General features: G+C 51.8%; 1 protein-coding gene across 2 annotated transcripts in view; it reads left to right on the top strand.

Annotated features, from left to right (window-relative positions):
* UBE2G2 (ubiquitin conjugating enzyme E2 G2) overlaps positions 1 to 27,327 on the top strand; it is a 534,674-nt gene that overhangs the window by 495,599 nt on the left and 11,748 nt on the right. For both annotated transcript variants that reach the window (XM_069615846.1, XM_069615845.1), the window contains one exon: positions 21,033 to 21,173. In XM_069615846.1, coding sequence (XP_069471947.1) covers positions 21,033 to 21,173 — 141 coding nt within the window. The remainder of the gene's footprint in view (positions 1 to 21,032; positions 21,174 to 27,327) is intronic.

Raw genomic sequence — 27,327 nt, 5'->3', positions numbered from 1 at the left:
TCGACAACGTTGCCAAGAATCACATCAACGCAACAGTGCAGATCAAGCCAGATAGTAAGGGATGCATTATTTAATGTCCTGTCCATAGTTGGCCCTTGCCGCGCTGTTCCCGCAGAGGCCGCGTTTGCACCCATGATCTGGGACACTCCCGCCTGAGTCTCTGGGTTAATAAAGCGGGCTCCCTTGGAGCTATCTGGTTAGCGGAGGCCTTCTGGTGAGTGTTGGACTCTTGGCAGCATAATCCATAAAGGGGTCCCAAATGTTTAGGGCTCTGTTCAGAGAGCCAGCTCGAATTGCCGTGACTTTTTCGGCGACGGCTATGTCCCAACACTTGGACCACCATAACGCTACCGAAGGACCCTGTTAATTTTTCCACAATCGGGCCATTGCAATTTTTGCTGCCGGGAATAGGTGCGTACATAGGCGAAGAATGTGGCCCGAGACTGGGAACGCCCCACCTCCAGTTTCCCCCAGCAGGATTATCCCGGGGTCCCAGGGAATGGAGAGACCAGTGGTTTCCTTGATGTGGCTTATTACCCCTTTCCAGTATGCCTCTGCTTTAGGGCAGGCCCAGACCATGTGGAATAGAGAACCAGGAGAGGGACAACCGCGCCAGCAGGTCGACAGGATGTTCGGTTTAGCTGAGCTGGGGTAATATAATACCTATAACAGAGTTTGTGGCCCCCTTCCCTGTTCGTGATGCACTGTGAGCTCTTGTGCAATCTAGACCAGATTTTCAGCCATTCCTCCACCTCCATTTCCCACCCCAGGTTCTTCTCCCATTCTAACATGTACCTTTCTTTTCTATAAGGATCTGAACTCTCTAAAAGTCGATAAAGAGCTGATGTTCTCCCTCTTTTAGTCTGGGTGGTTAGAGAGAGTTCCAATGCAGTTAGTTCTCTGGAGCATTTTTCCCTGACTACCCTATGGGACAGCCAATGCCGAATTTGGGCATAGTCTTTCCTGCTCCCGTACCCCAAATTGTGTTTTGCATCTCTCGAACAATATGGGTGCACCCTCTTCTAGGAAGTCGCTCATTTTTAGTAAACCTCCCTCCTTCCAGGGCTGGAAGCCATGCGGGGGGTTACCTGGAGAGAAATCGGGGTTGTTCCAGATGGGGTATAGGGGACCCAACGGACTTCGGACACCCCATTTCCGGGCAGCAGCTTTCCAGCTGCAAACAATTGTTAGTGTAGCGGAGAGGGGCCCATTCTTAGCTTGTGGTTTTATATTTGGTAGGTGTGGGAGCTCTGATTGGGTGACCGGGCACCAGGCCTCCTCCAATTGGATCCACCGTGGGGGAATCTGCTTCTTGGACCCAGGAGTATGCGTGTGACAGCTGTGCCGCTAGGGCATATCTGCCCCCCTCCCCCTCAGACAAATTCCGTCATTTTCTTTTGCAGAGCTAGGATGGGGCCCGGAATGTGGATCGGTAATGCTGTACAGTAGTACAGCCATCCGGGGATTAAATTCATTTTTAGGGCTGTAATCCGCCCAAACCAGGAGATTTCTTGGGTCTTCCATTGCTTTAGATCGTTATGAAATTCCCTAAATAGCTGCGGGCAGTTGCTTGAATACAAGCATGATGGGTCTCTGGTGATATGTACCCTGAGGTATTCGAGTGCTCATTTCACCCATGGAATCGGCATAAGCGGTTTAAGGCCATCTCTTTCCGATTTGGGGAGGTTAATTGCTAGGGCAGATTTGTCCAGGTTTACCCTGAACCCGGATAGAACTCTGAATTCTTTGATTTCTTCCCATAGGGCCCCAAGAAACGACGCCAGGTTTGACGCTGTTATTAACACGTCGTCTGCGTATAACACAATTTTGTATTCGTGGCCTCCCACAGTGATCCCCTTAATCCTCATATTCAGCCTAATTCTCGCTGCGAAGGGTTCCATGGATAGGGCGAAAATTAAAGGCGATAGAGGGCAGCCCTGCCTAGTGCCCCTAGATATATTGATCGTATTGCTTCAGATCTGGTGCCGTTGACCCGTAATTGTGTGGTGGGATTTTTGATAATTGGCCATAACCCATGTAGTAAAATTTGGGCCGAAACCAAAGTTCTCTAGCACGGCTCGGATGTACCCCCAGTCCACCAAATCAAAGGCTTTATGTGCATCCAGAGACAGGACTGCCATTTCCACCCCCAGTTTGTGGGCACTTTCGATGATATTTATTGTTCGCCTTATGTTATCATGGGTGCCCCCTCCCTGGGATGAAACATGTTTGATCGCGATCTATCAAGTTCAGAAGAACAGCCCCCAATCTGCTAGCCAGGACCTTGGCAAAAATGTGCCCATTGTTGTTCAGCAGTGAGATCGGGCGATAAGAGGTAGCCAATTCGGGTTCTTTTCCTGCTTTATGCAGCTGAACTGTGAGCGATTCAGCCATTGACCCAGTGACCGAATTCGAGGATAGGAAAGAGTTAAATAGAGCAGACATCTGTGGTGCAAGTATGCTAGCATATTTTTTATAGAAGTTAGCGGTCAGGCCATCTGGGCCCAGTGCGGTGGATTTGAGAGCTTTGATGGCATCTAAGATTTCTTCGCTGGTGATGGGGGATTTTAATGAATCTAGTCAGGACATATTTTGAGGGCGAATAGAGCTCAAATAATCTGGCAAGCTGTCTAATTTGGTAGGTTCCCCTGACATTACAGATTTATGCCTCACCAGTTCACTGATTTTATCCGCTTCAGAGTAGCATACTTTACCGTCAGCTCCTGCAAGTTTGAGGATATTGTTTCTACTGCAGATCTTTTTCAGTTTTTGCGCTAGTACCTTGTTCGCCTTATTTCCTTTGCTGTAGTAAAATTGCCTAGTGGAGGCTAAAGCTCTGGCAGTACGGTCGGCGCAATGCATTTCTAGTGCTGTTTTGGCTTTCCTCAGGGCTCTGTCTGTTTTCCTGGAGTTGTGGGATTTCAGCTCGGTTTCTAAATGTTTTACCTTCTCCTCCAGCTTGGCTGCAGCGATATTCGATATTCTGTTTCTGCTCCGCCCCTGCACTGATAAGAGACCCTCTGACGACCGCTTTTATAGCGTCCCAGGTCATATTGATGGGGGAGACATCGGTTGAGTTTTCTTTGAAGTAGTTGGAAATTGTTTCGCCGACTTCCAATCTGATGCACGCGTCCAGCAGTAGGGAATCGTTCAGTTTCCAATGTCTCTGAATAGGGTGCTTTTGGCCCGAGATAACGAGGTTTGCAGACATTGGGGCGTGATCGGACAATATGCATGTGTGTATTTCTGCTTTACTTAGACACGGATATAGCACCCCGGAGATTAGTATGAGATCGATTCTCGAGAAGCCTTTGTGGGCGCAGGAGTAATGGGTATAGTCCCTTGATGTCCCGTTGAATAGCCTCCAGGCGTCGACAGATTCAGTTTCCCTGAGCATTTTCGCCAGGGATAATGCTTGTGCGAAGTCCGCGTTAGTGGGCGGCAGGGTTTTGTCCATTTGGGCATAGTATTGAAATCTCCGCCCATGACCAAGTGCCCTTCTTGAAATGATAAAATGATCGGAATTAATTCTGCGATGAAGTTAGCTTGGGATGTGTTGGGGCCGTAGATTGTGACAATAGTGATCGGGAGTTCCTCAAATAGGCCCTTTAGTAGGAGGAATCGACCCATTGATCTCTTCTCACTGTGACCTTTGACAATGGGACCCTGTCACTCAGCAGTATTGCCACCCCTCTTTTCTTCACACCAGACGTGGCGAAGTACGCTTTTTTATATCTGCTGAATCTGACCCGATGTTCGTCTTCCTGTAGCAGATGGGCTTCTTGAAGGAGGACAATGTCCCCGGCTAATTGTCCCAGCCTATGTTCAATTGATCTGCGCTTCCTTGGTGAGTTCAGGCCTTGGACATTCCAGGAAAGGATCACTGCTTCGCTAATGTCAGCCATCCCCTCTCTCTTCTGCGCTAGCCATAATTCGGTCTTTGTCCCCCGTTGATACCTGCTTCTTTCAGTGTGAAGCGATATTGTTGCGCTGGCATAACTCGAGCAATGGTGTCGATGTAGTATGTTGTGATGCTGGCCGAGAGGACGGGCAGTGAACGACCCGACTCTCTGTGCTTTGAACTTGTCCCTCTGTGTACCTCTCCTACTCCTCTCCCCCTATATCTTCTTGAACTAGTAGGAAAAACCACATCCTACTGACACTGGGCAAACTGGTGGTGCAAGTGCACTAAAAGGTGGCCAACTGGGAAGTTGAAGTCGAGTTCGAACATTGCTCCCGCACTGCAACTTTGAGAAGAAGTTCCACCTGCCGCTCAGCCAGCCCGCCCCGCCGTGAGAGTGTTAATTCTGTAAGGGCCATTGGACCCCTCCCCTATGGCACCCCAAGTCGAGGGGAATAGTGACATGGAGGCCAGAGCGCCCCAGTGCTCCCTCAATGTTGTTGTTGGTCAGCCCGGCTTGAAGTCCTTCCTATGGGGATCCCGGGGCCTGCGCCGTCTACCGGCTTTCGACCAAGCTCCCTCTGCTTGCTTTCCGGGGGATCCCTCAACCGGACTCCTCAGATCCCGATTCCCCCTCTCCTCCTCTGACGCCCATGAATTTGTCCACCTCTTTTGGTGATTGGATTTGTTTCTGAGCCCCATCCCATGTGAATCTGACGGAGGTCGGAAAACCCCAGCGGTATGGGACCTTCCTTTCACGCAGCCATTCCGTGAGCAGGCGCATAGCTTTTCGTTTTTGGGGAGTAGAGTTTGCTAGATCTTGGTAGAGCGAGATTGTAGAACTTTGGAGGGTGATTTGGTGCATTTGCCTCGCCTCCCGCATAATTCCTCCTTAACTCGGTAGAAATGGACGCTCACCAGGACATCCGGGGGGAGAGCAGATGACTGCCTAGGCGTTGTTCTATGGACCCTATTCAGTTCCAGTGGTGATTCGTCCGGGAGGGTGATTATGAACCTGAGTAAGTCCGAAACATAATTCTTTAAATCTGCATCTGGAGTTGACGATGGAATGAAATCCAGGGATGAAATCTTATCCCGGTCTTGCTCGCCCTCAAACCGTTGGTCGCAGACCTCGGATTCGAGTTCCGAGGTTCGGCTTTCTACCTCCGCCACTCTTATCAAGGGAGTTGATCTTTTTCGTCACCTCCTCTGTGCTTTTCTGGATTTCTTTGGTGAGCGCCGATAGCAGATCTTGGAGGTCGGCTTTAGTGACCATTTGTGACGAGTTGTTGGCTGCAGCGTTGTGTGTGGTATTGGTGGCTGGGTCCTCTGTTATATCCCCCTTTTTAGTTCTCTCGGTGGATGAGCTGTTCATTAGGGAGGCGATGTCTGTTTGCTTGGACGCCTTCCCGCTTCTCGCCATTTTGCTTATGTTAGGATGTTTCGGCAGCACCCACAGCCCTCTGTGTCTCGCGCCGTTCCTCCGGTGGGGTTGCCGGTGTAGGCCCTGATCCTACATTTCCACACTCTGGGCCCCCTGCGTGATTTCAATGGGTTTTGCACGGTGTCTCTGCGGGGCTGGAGGTGGGGACTCGGGTATTATTAGGCCTCTGCCTTGGCGAGGTCTTGCTACCCCGTGATAGCAGGGGCAGAACATGATCCAGGAAGAGCGTGCAGGGACCAGTGCTGGCTGGGGAGAAGCTGAGGGTGACCGGGTTGTTGGCGATCCCTCCCCCCCCCCCACAGCCGGACCCCCTGCTAGATGGGGAGTTGGAAATCTCCCTGATGGATATAGCTGGCAGTGGGGATGCCACTTGGCAGGAGCACAAGATCCGGGATCCCCTCCGAGGTATATTGGATCAGTAACCCCGCTGGTGTCCGTAGGGGGGGGGGGGAATTGAGGGCCCGTGTCCACCAAAGGGCCGTGCTCTCTACAACAGCTGAGTCCACCTCCCCCCCAGCTCCTCACCTCGTATGAAACAAAGGTTCCGTGGATAAAGAACTTCTCCTATGGGTGGCCATAGGGGGAATGCAAGCACAGAACAGGAGAACCACCATCAAGAAGAGCAGAGCCGGATGGGCCAGGTGAAGGCTGGAGCGCTTGCTGACTGCTGCCTGTTGGATGCTGGCGGAGGGGATCTGGGCCCAGGAGTGCCAGACCTGAGCAGAGTGCTGCAGACAAGGACGTAGTCTGCCGGATCCCTCGGCAGCCCCGGTGTGTTCACTGGAGGACCGTGTGTTCACTGGAGGACCGAGGCGCCCCGACGTTGCGCCGTCCCCCTGGGGCCTCCGGGCAGTCGATCCTGCTGTTGTTGAGATACGGGGGGCCCTGGAGCTGTGCGGGCCGGTTGGCGAGTCCGCTCCGGCGGGCCGCGGGAAGGAGCCGGCATTCGCGTACGGACACGCGCCTAAGGAGGGGCTGTGCTGTGCAGGCGGGCGAAGACAGGATGGCTTGCTGGCTCAGGGGAAGCCCACTATTTCGGAGAACTTCTATGCTTTCCCACCGCACCGTCCCCAGCCCCCAAGGTGCGTAAGATAGTTGCGCTGCAGGGTGGCGCCGTGGGCTGTCTCCGCGGGATGGGCTGAAATGCGACACTGGAACCTCCGTCCACACCAACATGGGTTCGAAAGCTGATGCGGCGGGTTGCCTCTGGCAGATCACACAGTGCGGGCAGACGAGCTGGATCTATTTGGCCGCCCGGGCTGCTTCAACACGCCGGCCTCCTTCCCTCATGGCTGGTGTGCGTAACCCGCGGTGGCGGCCGCCATTTTATGCCGCACGGGCTCTGCCTGCTATTTCGGGCCGCATCTAGGTGATTTGGCCTTGGATACGGACCAAACTCCAGCAACAGCTGCAGTGAGTGGTCCCCCGAAGTATGTTTCATTTGCGGGGCTGAACGGGAGGTATATCCGGCGATATTGATTGCAAGGCACTGCACCGCACAGGAGCTTCTAGGAAGCCATGCCGATCGCAACGGCTCCGAGCCACGCCCCCCAAAATACACTGTCTTTTATCACTGATTTCTGTCTTTATAAACTTCTAATGGCTGAAGTCAATTTTGTTCCGCAGTATCTGTGGTACTGATTTTCAAACTCCATCAATGCACTAATAATGTCGTTTGACATGTATTGCCATGAGGCACAATTCTCAGCAGATAATTTGGAATCCTGTTTATTAGAGTAGGCTAAAGACAAGTGGTCAGTAAAAGCATTAAACTGCTAATATTGATTCATTAAGCTTTCCTGGTTTGGCGTGATAACTATTGTTCATAATCAAACATTCAGTTTTAAATTTGCATCAGAACTCACTTCTATATGCAGATCATGGAACAGTTCACAAATTGTCCCAATAATCTTCACCTTATTATATGTGTATTACATATAGTTTAAGTATGTTTTCCTGTGGCAAAGAAAGAATACCGAAATGCACACAGAAGGGAAGCACTAGGAAGGAAAAATGTATTTTTGGGAATTATAAAAGATGTAATCTCAAACAAACCAGGTCACTTAGATACAATACAATTCTAATATGGAATAGTCTTTCTTCAAAAGGTTCATCTGAGTAGAATTCATATTCACAACATATTTACTCTGTGCTCCTACCTCCATTAAGTAGCCACCAACAGAGTAGAGTGATTACCCAATCATCATATCCCCACACAAGGGTATTGGGGAAGCCTTTCTAGACTGGATCATTTGCCTCCTTCCAAGCAGGCCATTCATTTTGAGACCCCCATTTCCTGTCCGATTCTACCACAGTAATGATTTCATCAAAGCTCTTTATTGCCACCATGTAGGGCACCTAAAGCCTGTCTGTACAGCGTACCCAAAGCTTTATACTGTTAACCACACTCCTTAACCATGAAGCAATTAGGTGCCATTTGTTTCCACAGTCATTGTAACGTTGACAACCCCTAGCTGTTACTGAATTTTCCTCTCACCTTTGATGGGTGGATGTTTGCCATTTTCTAAAACCGAATGCCTCTTACAGCCCCAACACAAATGTTTGGGTTATCCGTGAATGGCAACAGCTACCTCACCTGCTTTCTTAATGCTGCTTCCCTGTATTTTACCATTAAAACTTTATCTTCTTGAATGAATTTATTCAAAGAAACACATCTTCAAAAAAGAACTTGCATATTAAAATTATAACATTCTTTCTAATGTAATAAGCATACCAGTAGCTGGCCCATGTTGTTTGTACATCATGTTACATATACATATATAAAATAGTTACTCTAAAAGACCATATCCAACATTGTTTGAAAATTGGTTTGAATTTATTTCCCCTAATTACTGTATAACAAGGGCAAAACAATACAAAGTGCACGAAATCTTTATAAGACAAATCCTCAGGTGAACACTTTTTTGTAGAGTTTGCTGTTTTATCGTTCCACATTCACTCCCAACACCGTTGTGCTATTAAATTTGTAGCAGCTGGCCACAAGACTGCCACGATATACTGCGCTCCATTTTCCTTGCAGCCCGCATTATTTCAAAACAAGAAAGTGCATAGGGCTATATCCTCATACTTATTTCAGTGCTGCCTTTTCTTCTCAAATATGGCCGCCCTCACCGTAGGCACTGGAGTGCCTCCTGGAGTTCCCATGGAGCCTGCTGTTTGCGCTCTTGATTGGCTGTAAGGCATCTCTTCTTGGCCTACTAGGAGCTGACAGGCGAGGGAGCCGGCCGGCCCCCAGCATCAAGGCCCCCCTGTCTGGCACTGGTGGGAGCCCATCTCCTTGCTGCTGCTCTTGCAACTTTTGCGCTGTATAAAAGGCTCTATGAGCAGACTCGCTACCCCTGTATTCCAGGATCATGACATTTTTCCCCTCTAAGTAACCGGTAAGCACCATGGATCCCCCTGTCCTGGATTCCTCCACCTACCTGGCTGCCTGCTCAATTTTGTTTCCCTTCCCCTCTGGCCTAACTGCATCCTGTAACTTCCTGCCCCTTGATATCCCTACCTTACTTACATTTACATCTTACTCACTTTCCTGCTGCTTCAATGCTTAGTTCCTTCAAGTGTGCCTTTAAATCTTTAGCAACATTGAATTTAGGTGATTTAATATCTTTGCATCCTCCATTTTATATTGTTTCTAGTGCTCTCTGGCAAAATTCGAATTTAGATGTGCTTTGCAATTTGTTAATGATTTGTAAATCGGGGCATTTCCAGTGTGCTCATTGATTTTGTCTGCTTGGCCGCCTGCTGAGATTCTATTGTTGCATAGTGCCTCTGACCCTCTCCCCTGCTATCCTCTGATTTCCCCCTCCCCCTTTTATGTCTCTGCCCTCATGGTGCTCTTCGTCCCTCCTATCTGTTAAAACTGCTTCTCCATCACCTATCCTCCATCGCTCATGAAGTCTTGAAGGAAGAAACTTAAAAGGGTAATCCTGCGTTCCAACCCTGGCCTGACCATTGCGACACCTACATCAGTGCTTCCTCCAGACAGACTAGCACTGACATTATCTTGGCTGTTCCTTCTTCTGACTTATGGATTCCCCAAAGTGTGCATGTTCTCTCTCCTTTCTCCTCCTCACCCTTTACTAGTGGCACTAGATGGGAAGTGCTCTTGGCTCGCTTTGCATCTTCCAAATGCACCATTAATGTCTATCACAATGGAACTATTATGGCCCAGGGCTCTCAGCCTAACCTCCTCCTAATTGACGGGCGACTTCCAATGCTATTCAACTATCCCCCATCTCCTGCCACCACTCCACCCCTCATCCCGCCTAGTGGTAGCACCCCACCCTCATCCCCCCCTTGCAGATCATTTAAAGGGTGCAACCAGCTACACTTAGCTACCCTCAATTCACACTCTGCTATCACACTCCTCTGACATCTGTCACCTCCTTGAAGACCTGGACTTTGGTGTCCTTGCTCTCACTGAGACGTGGTTCAAGGCCACCTCCGTCACTGCTTCTCCCTGAGGGCTACAAGATCTTTTCCAATCCCAGGCCCTCCCGGCTGATCAGGGATTCTGATCTTCCCCGAGTGGGTTCCTGCTGCCATCATCCCCACTCAAACCTGCTCATCCTTTGAAAGCCTAGTCTGCAGACTTCCTGTCTAGCCTACCTTCTCTCTTACCCTGGCTACCATCTACAGGCCTCCCGGACTGACCACCCTCTTCCTCTCAGAATGGGCTGACCTGTCCTCTTCTCGCCTCCTCCCCCAAACTTGTCTTCATTGGGGACTTTAACATCTATCTAGACCGATGTGGCTACTGTTCTCCATCACAACCTCTTCAACACTCTTTCCCTCAATATCCTTCCCTCTGGCCTAACCCACTCTGCCGGACACACCTTGGATGCTCTTTCCTGTTCTGACCACGCTCTCCTCTCTTCCCACCTTGAGCAATCCTGTCCCCTGATAATGCTCCACCCGCACTGCCAGTCTCCTTATCGGTCATTCGACCGATGAAGCGTTTGTCAGTCGCTGCATTTGCCTCTTCCTTCATCTGCCCTGTCATTTGACTCTCCTTCTGACTCTGTTCTAGCTAACCTCCATCTCACTATCTCTAACACCCTGGACATTCTTGCCCCGTCATGCTGATCTGCATGAAGCCTGCCTCCAAATGCAACTCTTGGTATAACTGCAGCTTGGCAGCTTTAAAACGCAAGTGCAATGCTGCAGAGTGGTAGTTGCAGGCATCCATCTCATCCTTTGACAAACTGGCCTGCCGCCTACTCCAAAGGCAATATAGTCTCGCCATCTGCTCCAAGAAGAGGGTTTGTGTCCAAGGCCGTATCACTGGGGCCACCAATAACACGGCTGAACTCTTTAAAATCTGCTAGGAACTGGCCATTCTCCAGCATGGTGTCTGGCATGGATTCACATGCTCATGAATATTCCCCGTCATCAGGCTGGGAATCCTCGGTAAAGAAAAAATCAGTTTCGTTTCTGATCTGTCTTTCTTAGTAGGAACCAATCACTGGTCTCTGGGTCATACTGCCCCCAGCCAATGACTGCCCTCTCCCTAAGCCCCGCCCTTGGCAGCCATCCTCAGATTTTTATCGCACGTTCAAGTGTTGGGAGTCCTTATGCTATAGCTCTCGAGCTTTTACTGCGTTTTGCGATCTTTCAAAGAGTTTAATCTCATTTCTTCAGTCAATCGAGCCTCAAGCGCCACCGTTTCTACTTCCGATCAACGGGGACCAGTTTCAGAATTTTCTACGCGCCTCAAGGGCAAAGTTTTCATCGAGTTACGCTTCTTGGAGGATTCCAGAGGATCTGAGGGCTACCTCGTGGACATGGCCCAGGACAAGGGAAGCTCGACGCCCGGATCCAAGCTGTTCAGGAACTGCCCTGGATGCGGATTACAGAATGTTTTCAAGGAGGATGAGCATTTGAGATATCTCTATTGCCTTCATGAAGATGCACGTGGAAAAGGACTGCGTTTTGCAAGAGCCTGTTGGAACGGACTATGAGGGATCGTCGGTCCCGCCTCGCCAGCTGGCTAGAGAAGGACCCATCAGGTGAGATGAGAAGAAGAAGAAGTCTGAGCGGTCTTCTAAATTCTGTGAGGGCGCCCCGGCGACGGGGGCCCAACAGAAGGCAAAGCACTGCGAGTCTGCTGGCACCGGGAGCGCCCAAGGGTCGGGCTCCTCGGCTGCCAGGCAGGGCGCACTTTCACCAACGCCATCAACCACGAGCCAATGCTCTGGCTCGGGGAAGAGAAAATCAGAGAACCCGGCTAAGCTTCTGGAGAGGCCCCGGTCGATCTCGAAGGGATCAGCCGAGGGGGAGCGAGGCGGTGACCCCACCCCCAAAGTGAAGGCCTCAAGCACGCCCAAGGTGGTGAAGGCCTTGATTCACCCGGTAAAGGCCTCTATCGAGGGAGTCACGGTGGCCCTGGCGAAGCCTGTGGAGGCTAACCCAGTGGAAGCGACCTCGGGGCCCAGAGTTTCCCTGCCGCCACAGAGGGAATCCTCTTTTCAGCCCATCGATAAGACCCCCGTGAAGACCCCAGTGGAAAAAGAGGGGGGGGGAGGGCGGTGGCCATCACAGACACATAGCCTCTGAGGAGTAACTGGTTGAAGTCGTGAAGGGCCTCAATAGGTTTGAGGAGGTCCGGTCCCACGGGGGGGGGGAACCCTGAGGAGGCAGACGAAGAGAACGACAGTGGCGCCGACGAGGCTCCCGTGGAGGAGGAGCAACCATTGCGCCCGTCGGAGCCAGTGCCCGAGCCTCAGGACAGCTCGGTGGCCATTTTGATGGCAATCCAAACCTTATGCACAGAGATAAGGACGAGATTGCCCCTAACCCCAACTGATGACCCAGCAGAACCGAGCCCGTCGGAAAGCCCTCCGAACAAGCAGAGGAGAGTTCACCCCCCCCGCCTTTCCAGCCCTCGCGGCCCGCTCAGCCTTCATCTCCTTCCCCTGATCCTAGGGATAACGGGAACGGATACGCCCACGACAGGGACAGATGACGACGACGGTGGTGACAGGATGGGCCTTCCATCACCACTCCCTCGGGCCTCCCCACCCGACGAAATTGGCTCCTTCCACGCCATGATTGCCAGGGCATACAAGCTTTTTTGGCTGTGCCCTGAGGAACAGAAAAAGGAAGGTTTCCTCTATCAGCGGCGTGAGGCCAAGCAGCAGACGGTCCTCGCGATACCGTTGATTGACGATATCTAGGAGGAGGGACTTGCTCTCCTGAAGAACCCGTCCACGACGCCTACCAAGAGGGATCGGTACGCGAAGTACCGGGTCCCCGATTCCGCCCCTTTATGCCTTAGTAGGGCACAACCGACCCCGGATTCGGACGTCTCGGTGGTGGCCAAGAAGAAGGCGACGGGGGCGTCATCCTCAACTTCGACCTCCCCACCCGACGACGAGTGGAAGAAGCTGGACGCCATGGGACGACGAGTAATCTCGTCTGCAGCGACGACAATTAAGGCAGCCAACGCCCTAGCGATTGTGGCCCGCTACGACAGGGAGCTGTGGTACAAGATCGCTCCCTACCGGACGACGAGGTCGGAGGCCCTGGAGATCCTGCAGAAAGGTGAGGTGGTGTCGGACCACGCCATAACGGTGGCCACAGACATGGCTGACACCGGATTCTGCCAGTTGGGCAACAGTGTTTGCCTTCGACGGCAGGGATGGCTCAAGGCAACTGATTTCCGCCAGGACGTGCAAACCAGAGTTTTGGACATGCCCTTCGACAGGAAAAACAGTGGATGAGTCACTTCAGGCCATCAAGACCGACAGAGACGGCTCGGGCCTTGGGAGTGTTGCAGCAACGACGGACGCCCTTTCGGAACGCCGGAGACAGACAGGGTGTCTCCAAGGGATCTGGCGGCGGCTCCTCAACGTACCGCCAGGCGGCCCGCTCCTCGTCGCAGGAGGCCTACAGAGGATGCGGCAAGTCAGGAGGATCTAGTCATTGTCGCCAAGGAGGCCAAGGCAGCAAGGCCGCCTCCAAGCAGGGCTGAGCCGGCCGTAGCGTCGGGCCCCCTACCTGAGCACCCCGGTGGGAGGCCGGCTGGTGAAGTTTGTCAGCGTGTGGGAGTCCATCTCCACCGACCGTTGGGTGCTGGATGCCCTGGCCCACGGGCACACTCTTGAATTTCTAAGGAAGTGCCCCCTCATTCCTCCCGTGGCCAGGAAGGAAAATCACGTCCCGCAACTGCTGTTAGAAGTAAGGGCGATGCTAAAGAAAGGTGCCATCGAGCTCGTCCCAAAGAGGCTGCGGGGCTCCGGAGTATACTCAAGGTACTTCCTCGTCAGAAAGAAGACAGGCGGTTGGCGCCCCATCCTGGACCTGCGGCGGTTAAACAAATACATCAAGGCGCAAAAGTTCAGGATGGTCACCCTCCAGCACGTGCTGGGACAGCTGGAGGAGGGCGACTTCCTATCGTCGCTGGACTTGGAGGATGTTTCTTCCACATCCCCATTCTAAAAGGACACCAAAAGTTTCTCAGATTCGTAGTCCAGGGGCGGCACTACCAATTCAAGGCCCTGCCATTCGGACTGAAGTTGGCACCCAGGGTGTTTACCAAGTGCCTCGCACCAGTGGCGGCACGGCTGCGCCTGCGGGGGATCCACGTCTACCCTTATCTGGACGATTGGCTCATCCGTGCAAGGACAAGCGAACTCGCCGTTGAACACACAGCGGAGACCGTCCAACTTCTCACGGACCTGGGATTCTCCATCAACTACTCGAAATCCCACCTGGTCCCGTCGCAGGTTGCACTGTTTCTGGGAGCCAAACTCAATACAGTGGCGCGATTGGCCTCGCCGTCAGAGGAAAGAACGAAGGCCATCTTGGGCAAGGTGCAGCGCCTGCTGGCCACGGACGTTGCCAGGGTGAGATCCATCAAGGCCCTGCTCGGAAGGATGTCCTCGTGCATCTACCTGGTGCGCCTGTGCAAACTACGGATGCGTCCTCTACATGAGTTCCTTGACGCCCGTTGGATATAAGCTATGGGCAGCTTTGAAGACAGGATCCCGCCCAACGAGGCTTTCCGCCAAGCGATCCGATGGTGGGGCACCCGCGTGCATCTTGTGGCGGGCAAGGACTTTCAGACCCCGGTACATCAGGAGACTGTGACGACAGACACCTCCCTGGATGGATGGGGAGCGCACATCTGAGATCTTCACGTGAGAGGCCTTTGGCTCCCGGAGGAGAGGTCACTCCACATTAACATCCTGGAACTTCGAGCAGTGTTCTGGGCCCTCAGGTCATTTCTCCCGTCCCTCAAGGTCAAGGTGGTGAGGATCTTCATCGACAACACCACCACGATGTTCTACATCCAGAAGCAGGGAGGCACCAGATCCCCAGCCTTGTCCAAGGAGGCCCAGGATCTGTTGCACTGGGCTGTCGCCCAGGGGATGTTTCTGGTGCCCTCCCATCTAGCAGGAATGAAGAACGTCATTGCCGACTCACTCAGCAGGGTGCTGCGCTCGTGCCACGAGTGGGAGCTGCGTCAGGATCAGGTGGATCGACTTTTCCAACGATGGGGCAAACCCAAGATCGACCTGTTTGCGACGGCGATGAACTCCAAGTGCCAGAGTTTCGCCAGCAGGTTCCCCAGCCGAGGAGCATGGGCGATGCTTTCTCATTCCCCTGGGACGGCCTGTTCCTGTATGCGTTCCCCCCGTTGCCGTTGCTGCTTCGACTCATCAACCAACTCAAGAGGTCCCGGTGCAGGATGATCCTCGTCGCACTGACGTGGCCGAGACAGATCTGGTTCCCGGACCTTCTGGACTTGTCAGCGTCCCCACCCAGTCAGACTGTCGACGGACGCAGATCTTCTCTCCAGAGAAGGAAGCACCATCCTCCATCACGGCCCAGAGTCGCTGAACTTGCAGGCCTGGCTCCTGCAGCACTAGAGTTTGGAGGGTGCGATATCCTGGCGGACTGCAAGGAGGTGCTTGCAAAGGCCAGGGCGTCCTCAACTCTAAAGTGCTACGGACACAAGTGGAAGAGTTTCTGTGTCTGGTGCCCTACACAGAAGATTAACCCTCTGCGAGTTACGGCCCCTCAAGTGCTGCCGTACCTGCTGTCGCTGGCCAAGGCGGGGCTAGCTCACGCTTCCATCAAGATCTATCTTGCAGCGATTTCACGTTACACCAGAACTACGGGACTGTCATCCCTGTGGTCACATCACCTGGTGAAGGGACTGTTCCGATCGTTCACGCCGGTGAAGGCTCCGGCCCCCGAAGGGGAGCTCAACGTGGTGCTGACCAGGCTCATGGGGCTGCCATTTGAGCCTCTGCATTTGACACCATTGAAATTTCTGTCATGGAAAACAGTGTTCCTTGTGGCCATCACCTCCGCACGACGAGTGGGAGAGATTCAGGCCCTATCCTGCAAGCCTCCATACTTGACTTTCCACGAGACGAGGGTGGTGCTGAGGACGCACCCCTCCTTCATGCCCAAGGTGCCATCGGACTTCCACGAGCCCTTGGTGTTGCCAGTTTTCTTCCCATCGCCTTTGTCGCCAGCCGAGAGGACTTTGCACTCGCTGGATGTAGCTAGAGCGCTGAAGTTCTACGTGGACCGCACAAAGAGTTTTCAGAAGACATCACAGCTTTTTGTGAACTTTGGACCTGTGAATCAAGGGAAGGCCCTCTCGAAGGCTTCCATTTCCAGATGGCTCTCCGGCTGCATCATGCACTGTCATCGGTTGGCAAACCGACTGTTGCCGGCTGTCCGAGAGCCCATTCGACCAGACCGATCGCTGCTACTACAGCGTTCTTGTCTGGTGTGCCACTGCTGGACATCTGCAGGGCTGCTACGTGGAGGTTGACTCACACCTTCATGAAATTCTACTGCGTCGACTGGGATTCCAGGGAGGAGTCCAGGGTCGGCCAAGCAGTGCTGCGCAACCTGTTCGCCTGAAGGTGGACCTGGTGAGGAGGTAAGAGTTGCTTAATGTTGAGTTTATGTAATGCTTAATGTTGAGCCTTGCCACCTCCCGTGGTTGTGCTTGTGTATGCTGCTAGGTATTCTTATATTCATGAGCATGTGAATCCATGCCAGACCCCATGCTGGAGAAGGAACAAGTTACTTACCTGTAACTGTTGTTCTCCAGCATGGGTCTGGCATGGATTCAAATGCAAACCCTCCCTCATACCCCTCTGCGGCTCTTCACTTGGTCATACTGCCACTTTACATGCTACCAAATCTGAGGAAGGCTGCCAGGGGCGGGGCTTAGGGAGAGGGCAGTCATTGGCTGGTAAGACAGATCAGAAACGAAACTGATACTGATTTTTTCTTTACCAAGGATTCCCAGCCTGACGACGGGGAATATTCATGAGCATGTGAATCCATGCCAGACCCATGCTGGAGAACAACAGTTACAGGTAAGTAACTTGTTCCATCCTACCACAGTCTCCTCCTCCCTCCCAGGCCCCCTGCTCTGCCCTAGCTGCCCAATTCTCCTACAAGACTCTGGACATCCTGTTCTCTGTCATCTGCCTCCCCATCCCTCCTTCTCTTGACCTGTATACCCCCCAGACTCTCCTCCTTCTCTCCCATTGCACCAGATGAGATCTCTAGAGTTGTCCGCTCTAGGAAAGTCTCCTCTAACCAGGTGCTCCCCTGCTCCTCCAGAACCATCAGGGACAACATCGCCTCTCTGTCTAGCCTTTGCTGACCTCTACAACCACTCATTTTCCACTGGCTCCTTCCCACAACCCCTTAAGCACTCTCGTGCACCCTCTCATAAAAAAGCTGCTGATCCTTCTTGCCCGTCTAACTATTGCCCTATCTCTATCTCCCCTTTTTTGGACAAACCCATGGAGAAGCTGGTTATCTCCCAACTGACGCTCCACTCTGAAGTGGCTGGCTGCCTCCATGACCACCAATCCGGTTTCCGGGCATCCAGAGGCACGGAAATTGCTCTCCTGAACACCCTTGAGGACCTACTCTCTAATCTGGACTCTCTGTTCTGATCCTCCTAGATCTTCTGCCTTTGACACAGTCAACCACTGCATCTTCATAAACCGTCTCCATGATACCCTAGGCATCATGGACAGAGCACTGGCGTGGCTTACCTTCTTCCTTTCAAACACACCATCCCAAGTGCAAATGGGTCATTTTATCTCCTCCATCTCACTCTCTACCTGTGGCGTTCCTCAGGGCTCTATCCTATCGCCACGGCTCTTCAACATCTACCTGGCCCCTCTGATCTCCACCTTCTCCCCTCACTTCCAGTGTTATGCAGACGACACACAGCTCTCTTTCAAGCTGCCATCTTCTACCTCCTCTGCCTCCTCCCTCATACCTGACTGCTATTCAGGCATGGTGCTCTGCCATTGATCTCTGCCTTAATGCCAGTAAGACCTAGAACCTTCTCATTGGGACTCCTGATCCTGGTTCTCCTCCACCGCCCCCCCTCACCCCCCTACCCTCCACCTCAACTCTCTGGCCAGACTCATTGTGTCCCCTCCCCCACTTGTGGGACCAAATACCTTGGCATCATATTTGGCTCCTCTCTTTCTCACCACACACCGTGGACCTTGCCAAGAAGTCCAAGTTTCAGCTGCACCTCCTAAGGGGCATTCTACCTTTCCTCACCTTTCCCCCCCCCCAGAAGCTCAACGTCTCTCTAGGCTCGACTACTGTAACAGCCTCTTCCTCAATCTGCTTCTTTCCTCCCTTTTCACCCTTCAACTAATCCAGAGTAGGACTGCAAGACATATCCTTTGCCTCAAGCCCAGGGACCGCATCTCTCCAGCTTTAACAACTCTCCACTGGCTCCTGGTGTCTGCAAGGATCAAATTCAAGACCCTTTGCATCATCCACAAGGCTGTCTGGGGCCTGGGACCTCTCTACATCCAGATTTCCCTTCCTAAATATCTCCCAGCCTTCGGGCCTGTAGCTCCAACTCTCTGCAGGTCAAATGTTTCTTCAGAGAGTGGGAAGTAGATACCTCTCCTTGGCTGTTTCCTCCCTCTGGAACGGCCTCCGTACCCCACTCAGTCTTGAGGCGGATCTTCTTAGGTTCCAGAAACTTCTCAAGACTTTCCTTTTCTCCTCTTCCTTCCCTCTCTTGCTAACTCTCCCTCTGCGACTGGGGCCTGGCTCCCTCAGTCATACAGGGGCGAGACCACCCCTTACCAGTCCCAGTCCCCCCAGCATCCATTGCCAGCACTTGCCTTCAAGCTCCTTTTCCCCGGACTAGCCTAACCTGGTCCTCCCTGTCCACCGCACTCCTCCTCCCTTAGCCCTCCTCCCCTGGCACTTGCCACCTTGGCCCGCCCAGCATTTTCCCACCCCCACCCTTGAGGCACCCCACTTCTGCACTTCTCCCTCCCCCCTGCACTTGCCTCCTTTTCATGCACTTGCTTGGTAGGATTGTCACAAGGCCAAAACAGTTTTTGTTCTGCTTTTGTGTTCCCATGTCCGCCCACACCCCCGTCCCCTTGTCTTGTGGCACCTAGAAACACTTGTGTATAGGCACCATACAAATGTTCAATAAATAAACAGCAAACATTGTGCCCCTCTGTCGAGCCTTAAACCAATTAAAATAAGGTTTGTTACCATCCAATCAATTTAAACACTCCTTGTACTCATTTGAATTTCTTTCAAAATGTTACTCCTTATGATGGTTAGAAATCAGTTGCCTGATAGCATTAAGAACTTTTCCACTTAAATGTGCAGACAATTGTGGATGTCACCAAGTCATTTAATACAAAATGTGTTCCATTATTTCAAGGGGTTCTCTAAATATGAAACCATGACAGGCTGGGAGCAAGCTCAAATTTTTATTTCAGTGGGACCAAACCACATTCTTTTAAAAGAATACGCATGTTTAGAAGCCCCCACCAAATTGTGTGCAAATTAGTTTTGGGTTCTTAGCAAAATTTGCGTTATGGAGGATGGAGCCATCCTGCTACCCCAAAGACACAATTACAATGCTGCATTATGGGACTGATTCACAGAACCGTTTTATAATGGCGCAGTCCCATAGGAAAATGTTTTGTGACTCAGGCCCTATATATCTTAAGGGGGGTTTGCATATTGTCATCAATAATTTCACCATACCCATTTAAAGTCCCAGTAATTTGAGACTTTTAATTGTTTGGTCATTCAAATGAGAAAACCACCTTAAAGTATTTGAAATCGGCACCCCTAAATATGGAAAAGTAGACATCATCTATCTTCTTCTTGGGCCACAGATAAAAGCTCCTAGTCCTGCTCAAGTTCGTTTGCAGCCCTCTGACATCAGGTGGCCCAGTACAGGTTCACTTTGAAGGACATACAGCAACGGCCAACTAGGGGGTCTCCTGAGACCCATTTTACACTTTTCAAATGTATTAATGTCGCTGCATATCTCCTTAAACCGTATTGGACCCAACCTGATCCCTCTTCACTAGTTCACTTCCAAAGCTGGTGTTCTGTTCAAATGAAGTGGTCTCTGCTACAACAGGATTACACACGAAGCTAAACACTGCACCTTGCTCACAAGCTCCATTTATCTTTGGATGTTTAATACAAAGTAAGCAGGCCTATGACTAGAGTCACTAGAGACGCTAGCCTTTCATGATCATGAAATATCAAACCAATGTTTTTCATGAGCAAAGCCCCTCCCTTCTGAAATATGTACCATCTCCGACTAACCGCCTCCTCCACTTTGCCCTTAGAGGCTTAATACTGTTAAATTCCTGCAGACGTTTCATGCTCTACCCACTTTCTAGTCCTCTCTGCCTTAATCTGCTGAACCCCTATAGCTGTTAAGGTATGTGTTTACACAGTGTGAACAGGTGCTGGTATTCCTATTGCCTAATTTGAATTGTTGTATGACACTCGTATAGCATATGACCTACTTGTTGCTTTAAAAAAAGCCTTAAAGAAATAATGAAATAAGCAGCAGCTTAATATTTGAAATACTTGAGTGGGAAGAATCCCTTGTTTTGCTGCAGAAAAAGTACTAACGGTTTTGTCAAATAATTCTGACATGACCTAATGTGGTGTGAACGTTTGAATCAAATCGTGAGCTTTCCCTGCCTTGTGAAATGGACACAATTAAATATGCAAGCATGTTCATGGTGTTGAGACTGCATTTTCAGATTCCTCTTTCCATGTGCCTGCTGCCAGAGCTTAAATGCTAAAACCCTCTCTATCTCGGTATTCATGTCCAACCCAGTTATTTTTCCAAATGCCGGACAGTGACGTGAGTTAGTGTCTCATGCTGGGGAAGTGAACTCAGTTGGCATACACATTGCCTAAATCACAATTCTGATTCAAAAAAAGACTCTTGATTGTTTGCATAAATAGGGCAGCATTGCCATTTATTGGTCCACATTGTAAGGTGGGGACACATGCAGATCCCTCATTAACTAATTCCGGGTCAGCATGATCAGTTCTAGATCACACTACTTAGGTAATCAATTCTATATGACGGCCTTTAAATCAGTTATAGGTCACAATATTGAAGCAGGGAGATCCGTTATGGGTTTCAGTACTGGGACTGTTAAACGCTACTGGGGTATTGGGATCCGATATTCATCACTATAGTAATGCACTGAAATTAATTATTTATTTCATCAGTGGAACATTGAGAAGTTATTGATCTCAGTACTGATCAGCTGTCAATTATCCATTCCATTGCTGGAATCTGACACGTGTCCATTGCTTCTCTAAATTGACTCTGGTCTCTCTCTTTCTGTATAGTTTACCCTGATGGAAGGGTTTGCATCTCCATCCTTCATGCCCCTGGGGATGATCCCATGGGCTACGAGAGCAGTGCCGAGCGATGGAGCCCAGTGCAGAGTGTGGAGAAGATCCTACTTTCAGTTGTCAGTATGTTGGCAGGTAAGACGAACTGCATGTTGTACCAGCATCGGTCCACCTGGTTGGGTGGGACTATGCTGAAGGGAAACGCAATGCCCCAATGCAAAATACATCCCAGTAACATGCTGTAATGTTTCACATGGTTTAAAATTGTAGATGTTGGGCTTTGCAGTTGTTTGAAACATAGCACATTCCCGCTGAACTCCCTATTGGACCACTTGCAATTTGAAGAAGCCCAAAGGTGGTCTTGTCTTGTCTAAGTACCTCAAGCCAAACATGTTGAGGTTCCAACCACGACAAATTCAAAAAATACGGACGATTTAACAGCTTGCAACCACATTGGATTCATGGTGGAATTGGCAAAGATATAAACCTAGGCTTGTTATAATGCAAATCGATAGTTAAATGCAAATCAATAGGGACTACACTGTGATGTACCTTAATGGGTCCCAATGCAGCTCTAAGAGGTTAGAACAAGTGAGGAAATCTTCCAAGTTTGAGCCTTTGAGATGGCACCTAGAATGTAGGATCATCCAAGCCATATGTTGACCTACCTAGAATTTGGATTTCTACTAACTTATCAGTTTACTTTCAACTTAATAGATGCTTTTGAGCTCATAATGTTCCAGCAGAAGCAGATCACAAGCTTTATACAGGATGAACTCGAGCTCACTTGGGTTCAACGGGAACCTGCTGTGAAGGCTGCAGTTGGGATTTAAAAAGCTTGAAGCAGGGAGAATGCACCTTCCATACAGCGGGTCTCTACTAGCCAGTTCTTTGTATGAGCTAGGCCCAGTGTTAAGGCCTTATTTAGCTTTCATTTTAAATGGGCCCCACGCCATAGGTTGCCCCACTGTGACTCTGATAAGCAATCTTAATATCTTTTCTCAAGTAGTCCTTTAGGGCATTGGCTGTCATGCTGTCTGCCTTTCTTTGTTACACTGTACAAAAGCCAATATACCAGTCCCTTGGTTGTCTGCAGCTTTTAACCCTTTTCTTCCATTGCTTTATCTAGGATTTTGTCACAGGATGAAGCCACATTGTGAGGCTGGAGGTTTTAACATATTCCCCAAGGAAGCATCAGCCTCACAAACAAATCACAGAAATGTTTCACTCTTCTTTAGGCTCTAGGGTGTGATGCTTTTCTGAGATGCATTACCAAGCAAAAGGTGCTGGTCACAGATCAAATCCGCTGTCTGTTCCACTGTCTCATATTTTGCATTTCATGTCTGCAAATGCAATCCTCTTTCTGATCTACCACCAACATCCACATTTACTGGTTTGTATCAATTTTGGGGTCTCTAAGGACACATCACCATACATGTCAAGTTTACAATAGTTTGTGACCCCTCAGTGTGCCTGGCTACAGTTGTGTAGTACTTGTCACGGTGGGTATTTGTAAAACTAATCTTCCACTCTTCACTGAGGCTGGATTGGTTCTGTTGTCATTGGGGCCGCAGTCATCGCAGAACTTGCAAAGAAAAGCAGCTATTCTTAGAACTACATTATAGCATCTCCAGAGTGGGGTATAATCCCTGCTCCTTTTAACATTAATCGGGCTGTCGCCAGGTTGAGCTATTCATTCTTTTACTGAGACATCAACCCACAGTCAAAGCTTGACGTTGAGGCTAAAAAAAAACATCCAAGTTAAATATCCTATAATGTTGGTTTTAAGAAGGAACCCACACACTCAAGTGGTTTCTACTCGGTTTCCTTTTTTCGATTATGTCTGTTATTTATAAGGGGATTGCTTTTAAGACTATAAAAGATTTCCTTTTCCTCTGAGGGGATGCACTGCTTTTTTTATGAAGGACTGATCTAACCTGCCCTAAGACATTTAAATCATTTTAGTTTACACCATGGGTAACTGAAGATAGTTTTCCAGAGCAGCCGGTGTCCACTTTTCAGGGAAACCGGTATGTTTTAATAAAAAGTGCGTTGGTAATTAACATAAATATAAACTATGCCCAGTAAAACAAAACCATCAAAAATGGCAAATAAAAAGTGAAATTTTGAATGAGACTAGTGTTGAGTGTCTGCCAGTCCTAAACAGAGGATTAGCTGACACTGCCTCTCGAGCATTCTCATCACTGGAAATACACTTTCTCCAGCATGGGGTCTGGCATGGATTCACATGCTCATGAATATTCCCCGTCGTCAGGCTGGGAATCCTTGGTAAAGAAAAAATCAGTATCGGTTTCGTTTCTGATCTGTCTTTCGTAGTAGTAACCAATCACTGCATCATACTGACCACAGCCAATGACTGCCCTCTACCTAAGCCCCGCCTTTGGCAGCCATCTTCTGATTTTTACCGCACGTTCAAGTGTTGGGAGTCCTCGTGCTTAGCTCTCAAGCTTTTACTGCGTGTTTCGCGCTTTTTGAGGTGAATTTTCACATTTTTTCGGTTATTCGAGCCTCAAGCTCCACTGTTTCTACTCCCGTTAACGGCTACCCGTTGCAGGATTTTCCTACGCCCCTCAAGGGTGAAGATTTCGTCGAATCAACTTCTTGGAGGATTCCAGAAGATTCGCGGCCTACTTCGAGATGGCCCAGGATGCGAGTTTGTCGCCCGGACCCAAGCTGTTTCGCAGCTGCCCTGGATGCGGGCTGCAGAATGTGTTTAAGGAAGACGAACATTCGCGATGCCTCTATTGTCTTCATGGGGACAAGACTCATGTAGAGAAGGACTGCCAGTTCTGCAAGAACTTGTCGGAGCGGACCATGAGGGACCGTCGATCCCGTCTCGCAAGCTGGTTGGAGAAGGGCTCGATGGGTGAGAAGAAGAAGAAAGGGTCCGAGTGGGCTTCTAAGTCCTGTGCGGGCGCCCCGGCGACGGGGGCCCAACACCAGGCCAAGCGCCGCGAGTCCGCTGGCTCCGGAAGCGCCGAAAGGTCAGGCTCTTCGGTCGCCAGGCAGGGCGCACCGTCCCCGGCACCGTCAACCACGAGCCAACGCTCCGGTTCGGGGAAGAGAAAGTCCGAGACCCCGGGTAAGCTTCGGGAGAAGCCCCGTCCGATCTCGGAAGAGGGGGAGCGAGGCGTTGCCCCTCCCCCGAAGGAGAAGGCCCGGGACGCACCTAAGGTGGTGAAGGCCCCTACCCAGCAGGCGAAGGCCTCTATCGAAGCTATCGCGGCGACTCTGGCCAAGCCGGCAGAGACACCGCCAGCGGAGACTGCCTCCGGGACAAGAGTTTCCCTGCCGCCAAGGAGGGAATCCTCTTTTCAGCCCATCGTCGTGGCCGCCATGATGGAAGAAGCGAGGGGGGGCACGGTGCCCTCCTCGAGCTCGGAGTCAGCCTCGGAGGAGGAACTGACCGAGGCCGTGAGGAACCTCAAAGTCCAATTCGAGAAGTTTCGATCCCGTCAGGAAGATCCTCGGGAGATAACCGAGGAAGACGACGATGGTGAGGAAGAGCGGCCTTCCCTTCCGGCGCAGCCGGATCCTACGCCTCAGGATGGCTTGGCGGCCATTTTGCTCTGTCCTTATGCTCTGAGATAAGGACGAGATTCCCACGGCCCAGGCCGGAGGACCCGCAACCTGGCCCGTCGGGAAGTCCTCAGAACAAACGACGGAGGACCCAACCCTCTCCTCCGCTCGCCCCTGTAAGGCCTACAGTTCCCTCCTCATCCTCCCACGAGTCGGGAGATGACGGTGCGTTGGGCTCGTCGACGACGGGTTCTGAGGGCGACGACGACGGAACGGGTCTCCCGTCGCACGGGCCTCGCCGGCCGACGAGATTGGCTCATTCCACGCCATGATCGGCAGGGCGTCTGAATTGTTCCAGCTCTGCCCGGAGGAGCAGAAAAAGGAAGGTTTCCTCTATCAGCGCCAAGAGGCCAAGAGGAAGGCGGTCATCGCGGTGCCCCTAATCGATGACATCTGGGAGGAGGGCCTGTCGGTTCTCAAGAACCCCTCCACGGCACCAGCCAAATGGGACCGGTACGAGAAGAAGTACCGGGTCCCCGAAACCGCTCCCCTGTGCCTCAGGGCCCAGCCAACGCCAGACTCGGTCGTCTCGGCGGCGGCGAAGAAGAAAGCGGCGGGGTCAGGAGCCTCGACGTCGAATTCCCCGCCGGACGTCGAGGGAAAGAAGTTGGATGCCATGGGGCGGCGGGTCATTTCGTCGGCAGCAACGACTATCAAATCGGCCAACGCCCTGGCGATCGTGGCTCGTTATGACAGGGAGCTCTGGTTTAAGCTGGCCCTCATATTGGACTTCCTGCTGGACGACAAGCGTTCCGAGGCACTGGAAATACTGCAAGAGGGCGCGGTGGCGTCGGACCACCCCATAACGGTGGCAATCGATATTGCCGATACCGGGTTCCGCCAGCTGGGCAACGGTGTTTGCCTACGACGACGGGGTTGGCTCCGGGCAACCGACTTCCGTCAGGACGTCCAGACCAGGGTGTTGGACATGCCGTTCGACGGCAGCAACTTGTTCGGGAAGGCGGTGGACGAATCCCTCCAAGCCATAAAAACGGAGACGGCCCGCGCCCTAGGAGCCCTTCAGCAATGACGGCCCTTTCGGAGCTCCGGAGGCAGACAGGGTGCCTCGAAGGGATCCAGCGGTGGCTCGTCGTCCTACCGCCAGGCGGCACGCACCTTGTCTCAGGAGGCCTACAGGGGTCGCGGCAAGCAGGGAGCGCCTCACCGCCGTCGGCAAGGTGGCCAGGGTGGCAAGGCCACTACCTCCAAGCAGGACTGAACCGGCCGTGGTCTCGGGCCCCCACCGAAGCACCCCGGTGGGAGGCCGGCTGACGAACTTCATCGGCGTGTGGAAGTCCATCTCCACTGACCGTTGGGTGCTGGATACCCTGGCAAGAGGACACTCTATCGAATTCCTGAAGAAGTGCCCTCACGTTCCACCTGTGGCCAGGAAGGAAAATCACGTCCCGCAACTGCTGTTGGAAGTACGGGCGATGCTCAGGAAAGGCGCCATCGAGCTTGTCCCGAAGAGGCTCCGGGGTATATTCAAGGTACTTCCTCGTCAGGAAGAAGACGGGCGGCTGGCGCCCCATCCTGGACCTTCGTCGTTTGAACAAATACATCAGATCACAAAAGTTCAGGATGGGCACCCTCCAGCACGTACTGGGACAGCTGGAGGAAGGCGACTTTCTAGACCAATTCAGAGCACTACCGTTTGGATTGAAGTCGGCCCCCAGGCTCTTTACCAAGTGCCTAGCACCAGTGGCGGCGCGGCTGCGCCTGCAGGGGATTCACGTCTACCCCTACCTGGACGACTGGCTCATCCGCTCAAGGACGAAGGAACTTTCCGTCGAACACACTGCGAGGACCGTCCAGCTACTCACAGACCTGGGATTCACCATAAACTACCCAAAGTCCCACCTGGTGCCGTCGCAGGTGGCCCTGTTTCTGGGAGCGAAGCTCGATACAGTGAGGCGCCTGGCGGCCCCGTCGGAGGTACGGACAAAGACCATTCTAGGCAAAGTGCAGCGCCTGCTAGCCACGGACGTGGCCAGGGTGAGGTCCATCAAGTCCCTCCTGGGGATGATGTCCTCTTGCATCTACCTGGTGCGCTTCTGCAGACTACGGATTACGGATGCGCCCTCTTCAGGAATTTCTCGACGCCCGTTGGACGCAGGCGACGGGCACCTTCGAAGACAGGGTCCCCCTCAACGAGGTGTTCCGGCGGGCGATTCAGTGGTGGGGCGTTCGAGCGCACCTCACGGCGGGCAAGGACATTCAGACGCCGGCGTACCAGGAGACGGTGATGACGGACGCCTCCCTGGAAGGTTGGGGCGCCCACACCGGAGATCTCCACGCAAGAGGCCTCTGGCTCCCGGAGGAGAGGCTCCTGCACATCAACGTCCTGGAACTCCGAGCCGTGTTCTGGGCTCTCAAATCGTTCCTCCCGTCGCTCAAGGGCAAGGTGGTACGGATCTTCACGGACAACACCACGACAATGTTTTACATACGGAATCAGGGAGGCACCAGATCCCCAGCCCTATCCAAGGAGGCACAGGATCTGTGGCACTGGGCGGTCGCCCAGGGGATGTTCCTGGTTCCCTTCCACCTGGCAGGAGAAAGAAACACCATCGCCGACTCGCTCAGCAGGGAGCTGCGCGCGTGTCACGAGTGGGAACTGCGCCAGGATCAGGTGGATCAACTCTTCCGATGATGGGGCAAACCCCAAATCGACCTGTTCGCAACAGCG

Source organism: Ambystoma mexicanum, chromosome 9 (genome assembly GCF_040938575.1).
Source record: "Ambystoma mexicanum isolate Mex_15411 chromosome 9, UKY_AmexF1_1, whole genome shotgun sequence".
NCBI classification, from domain to species: domain Eukaryota; kingdom Metazoa; phylum Chordata; class Amphibia; order Caudata; family Ambystomatidae; genus Ambystoma; species Ambystoma mexicanum.
Note: the sequence above shows the minus strand (reverse complement) of the source record. Positions and strands in the feature narration are given on the sequence as shown.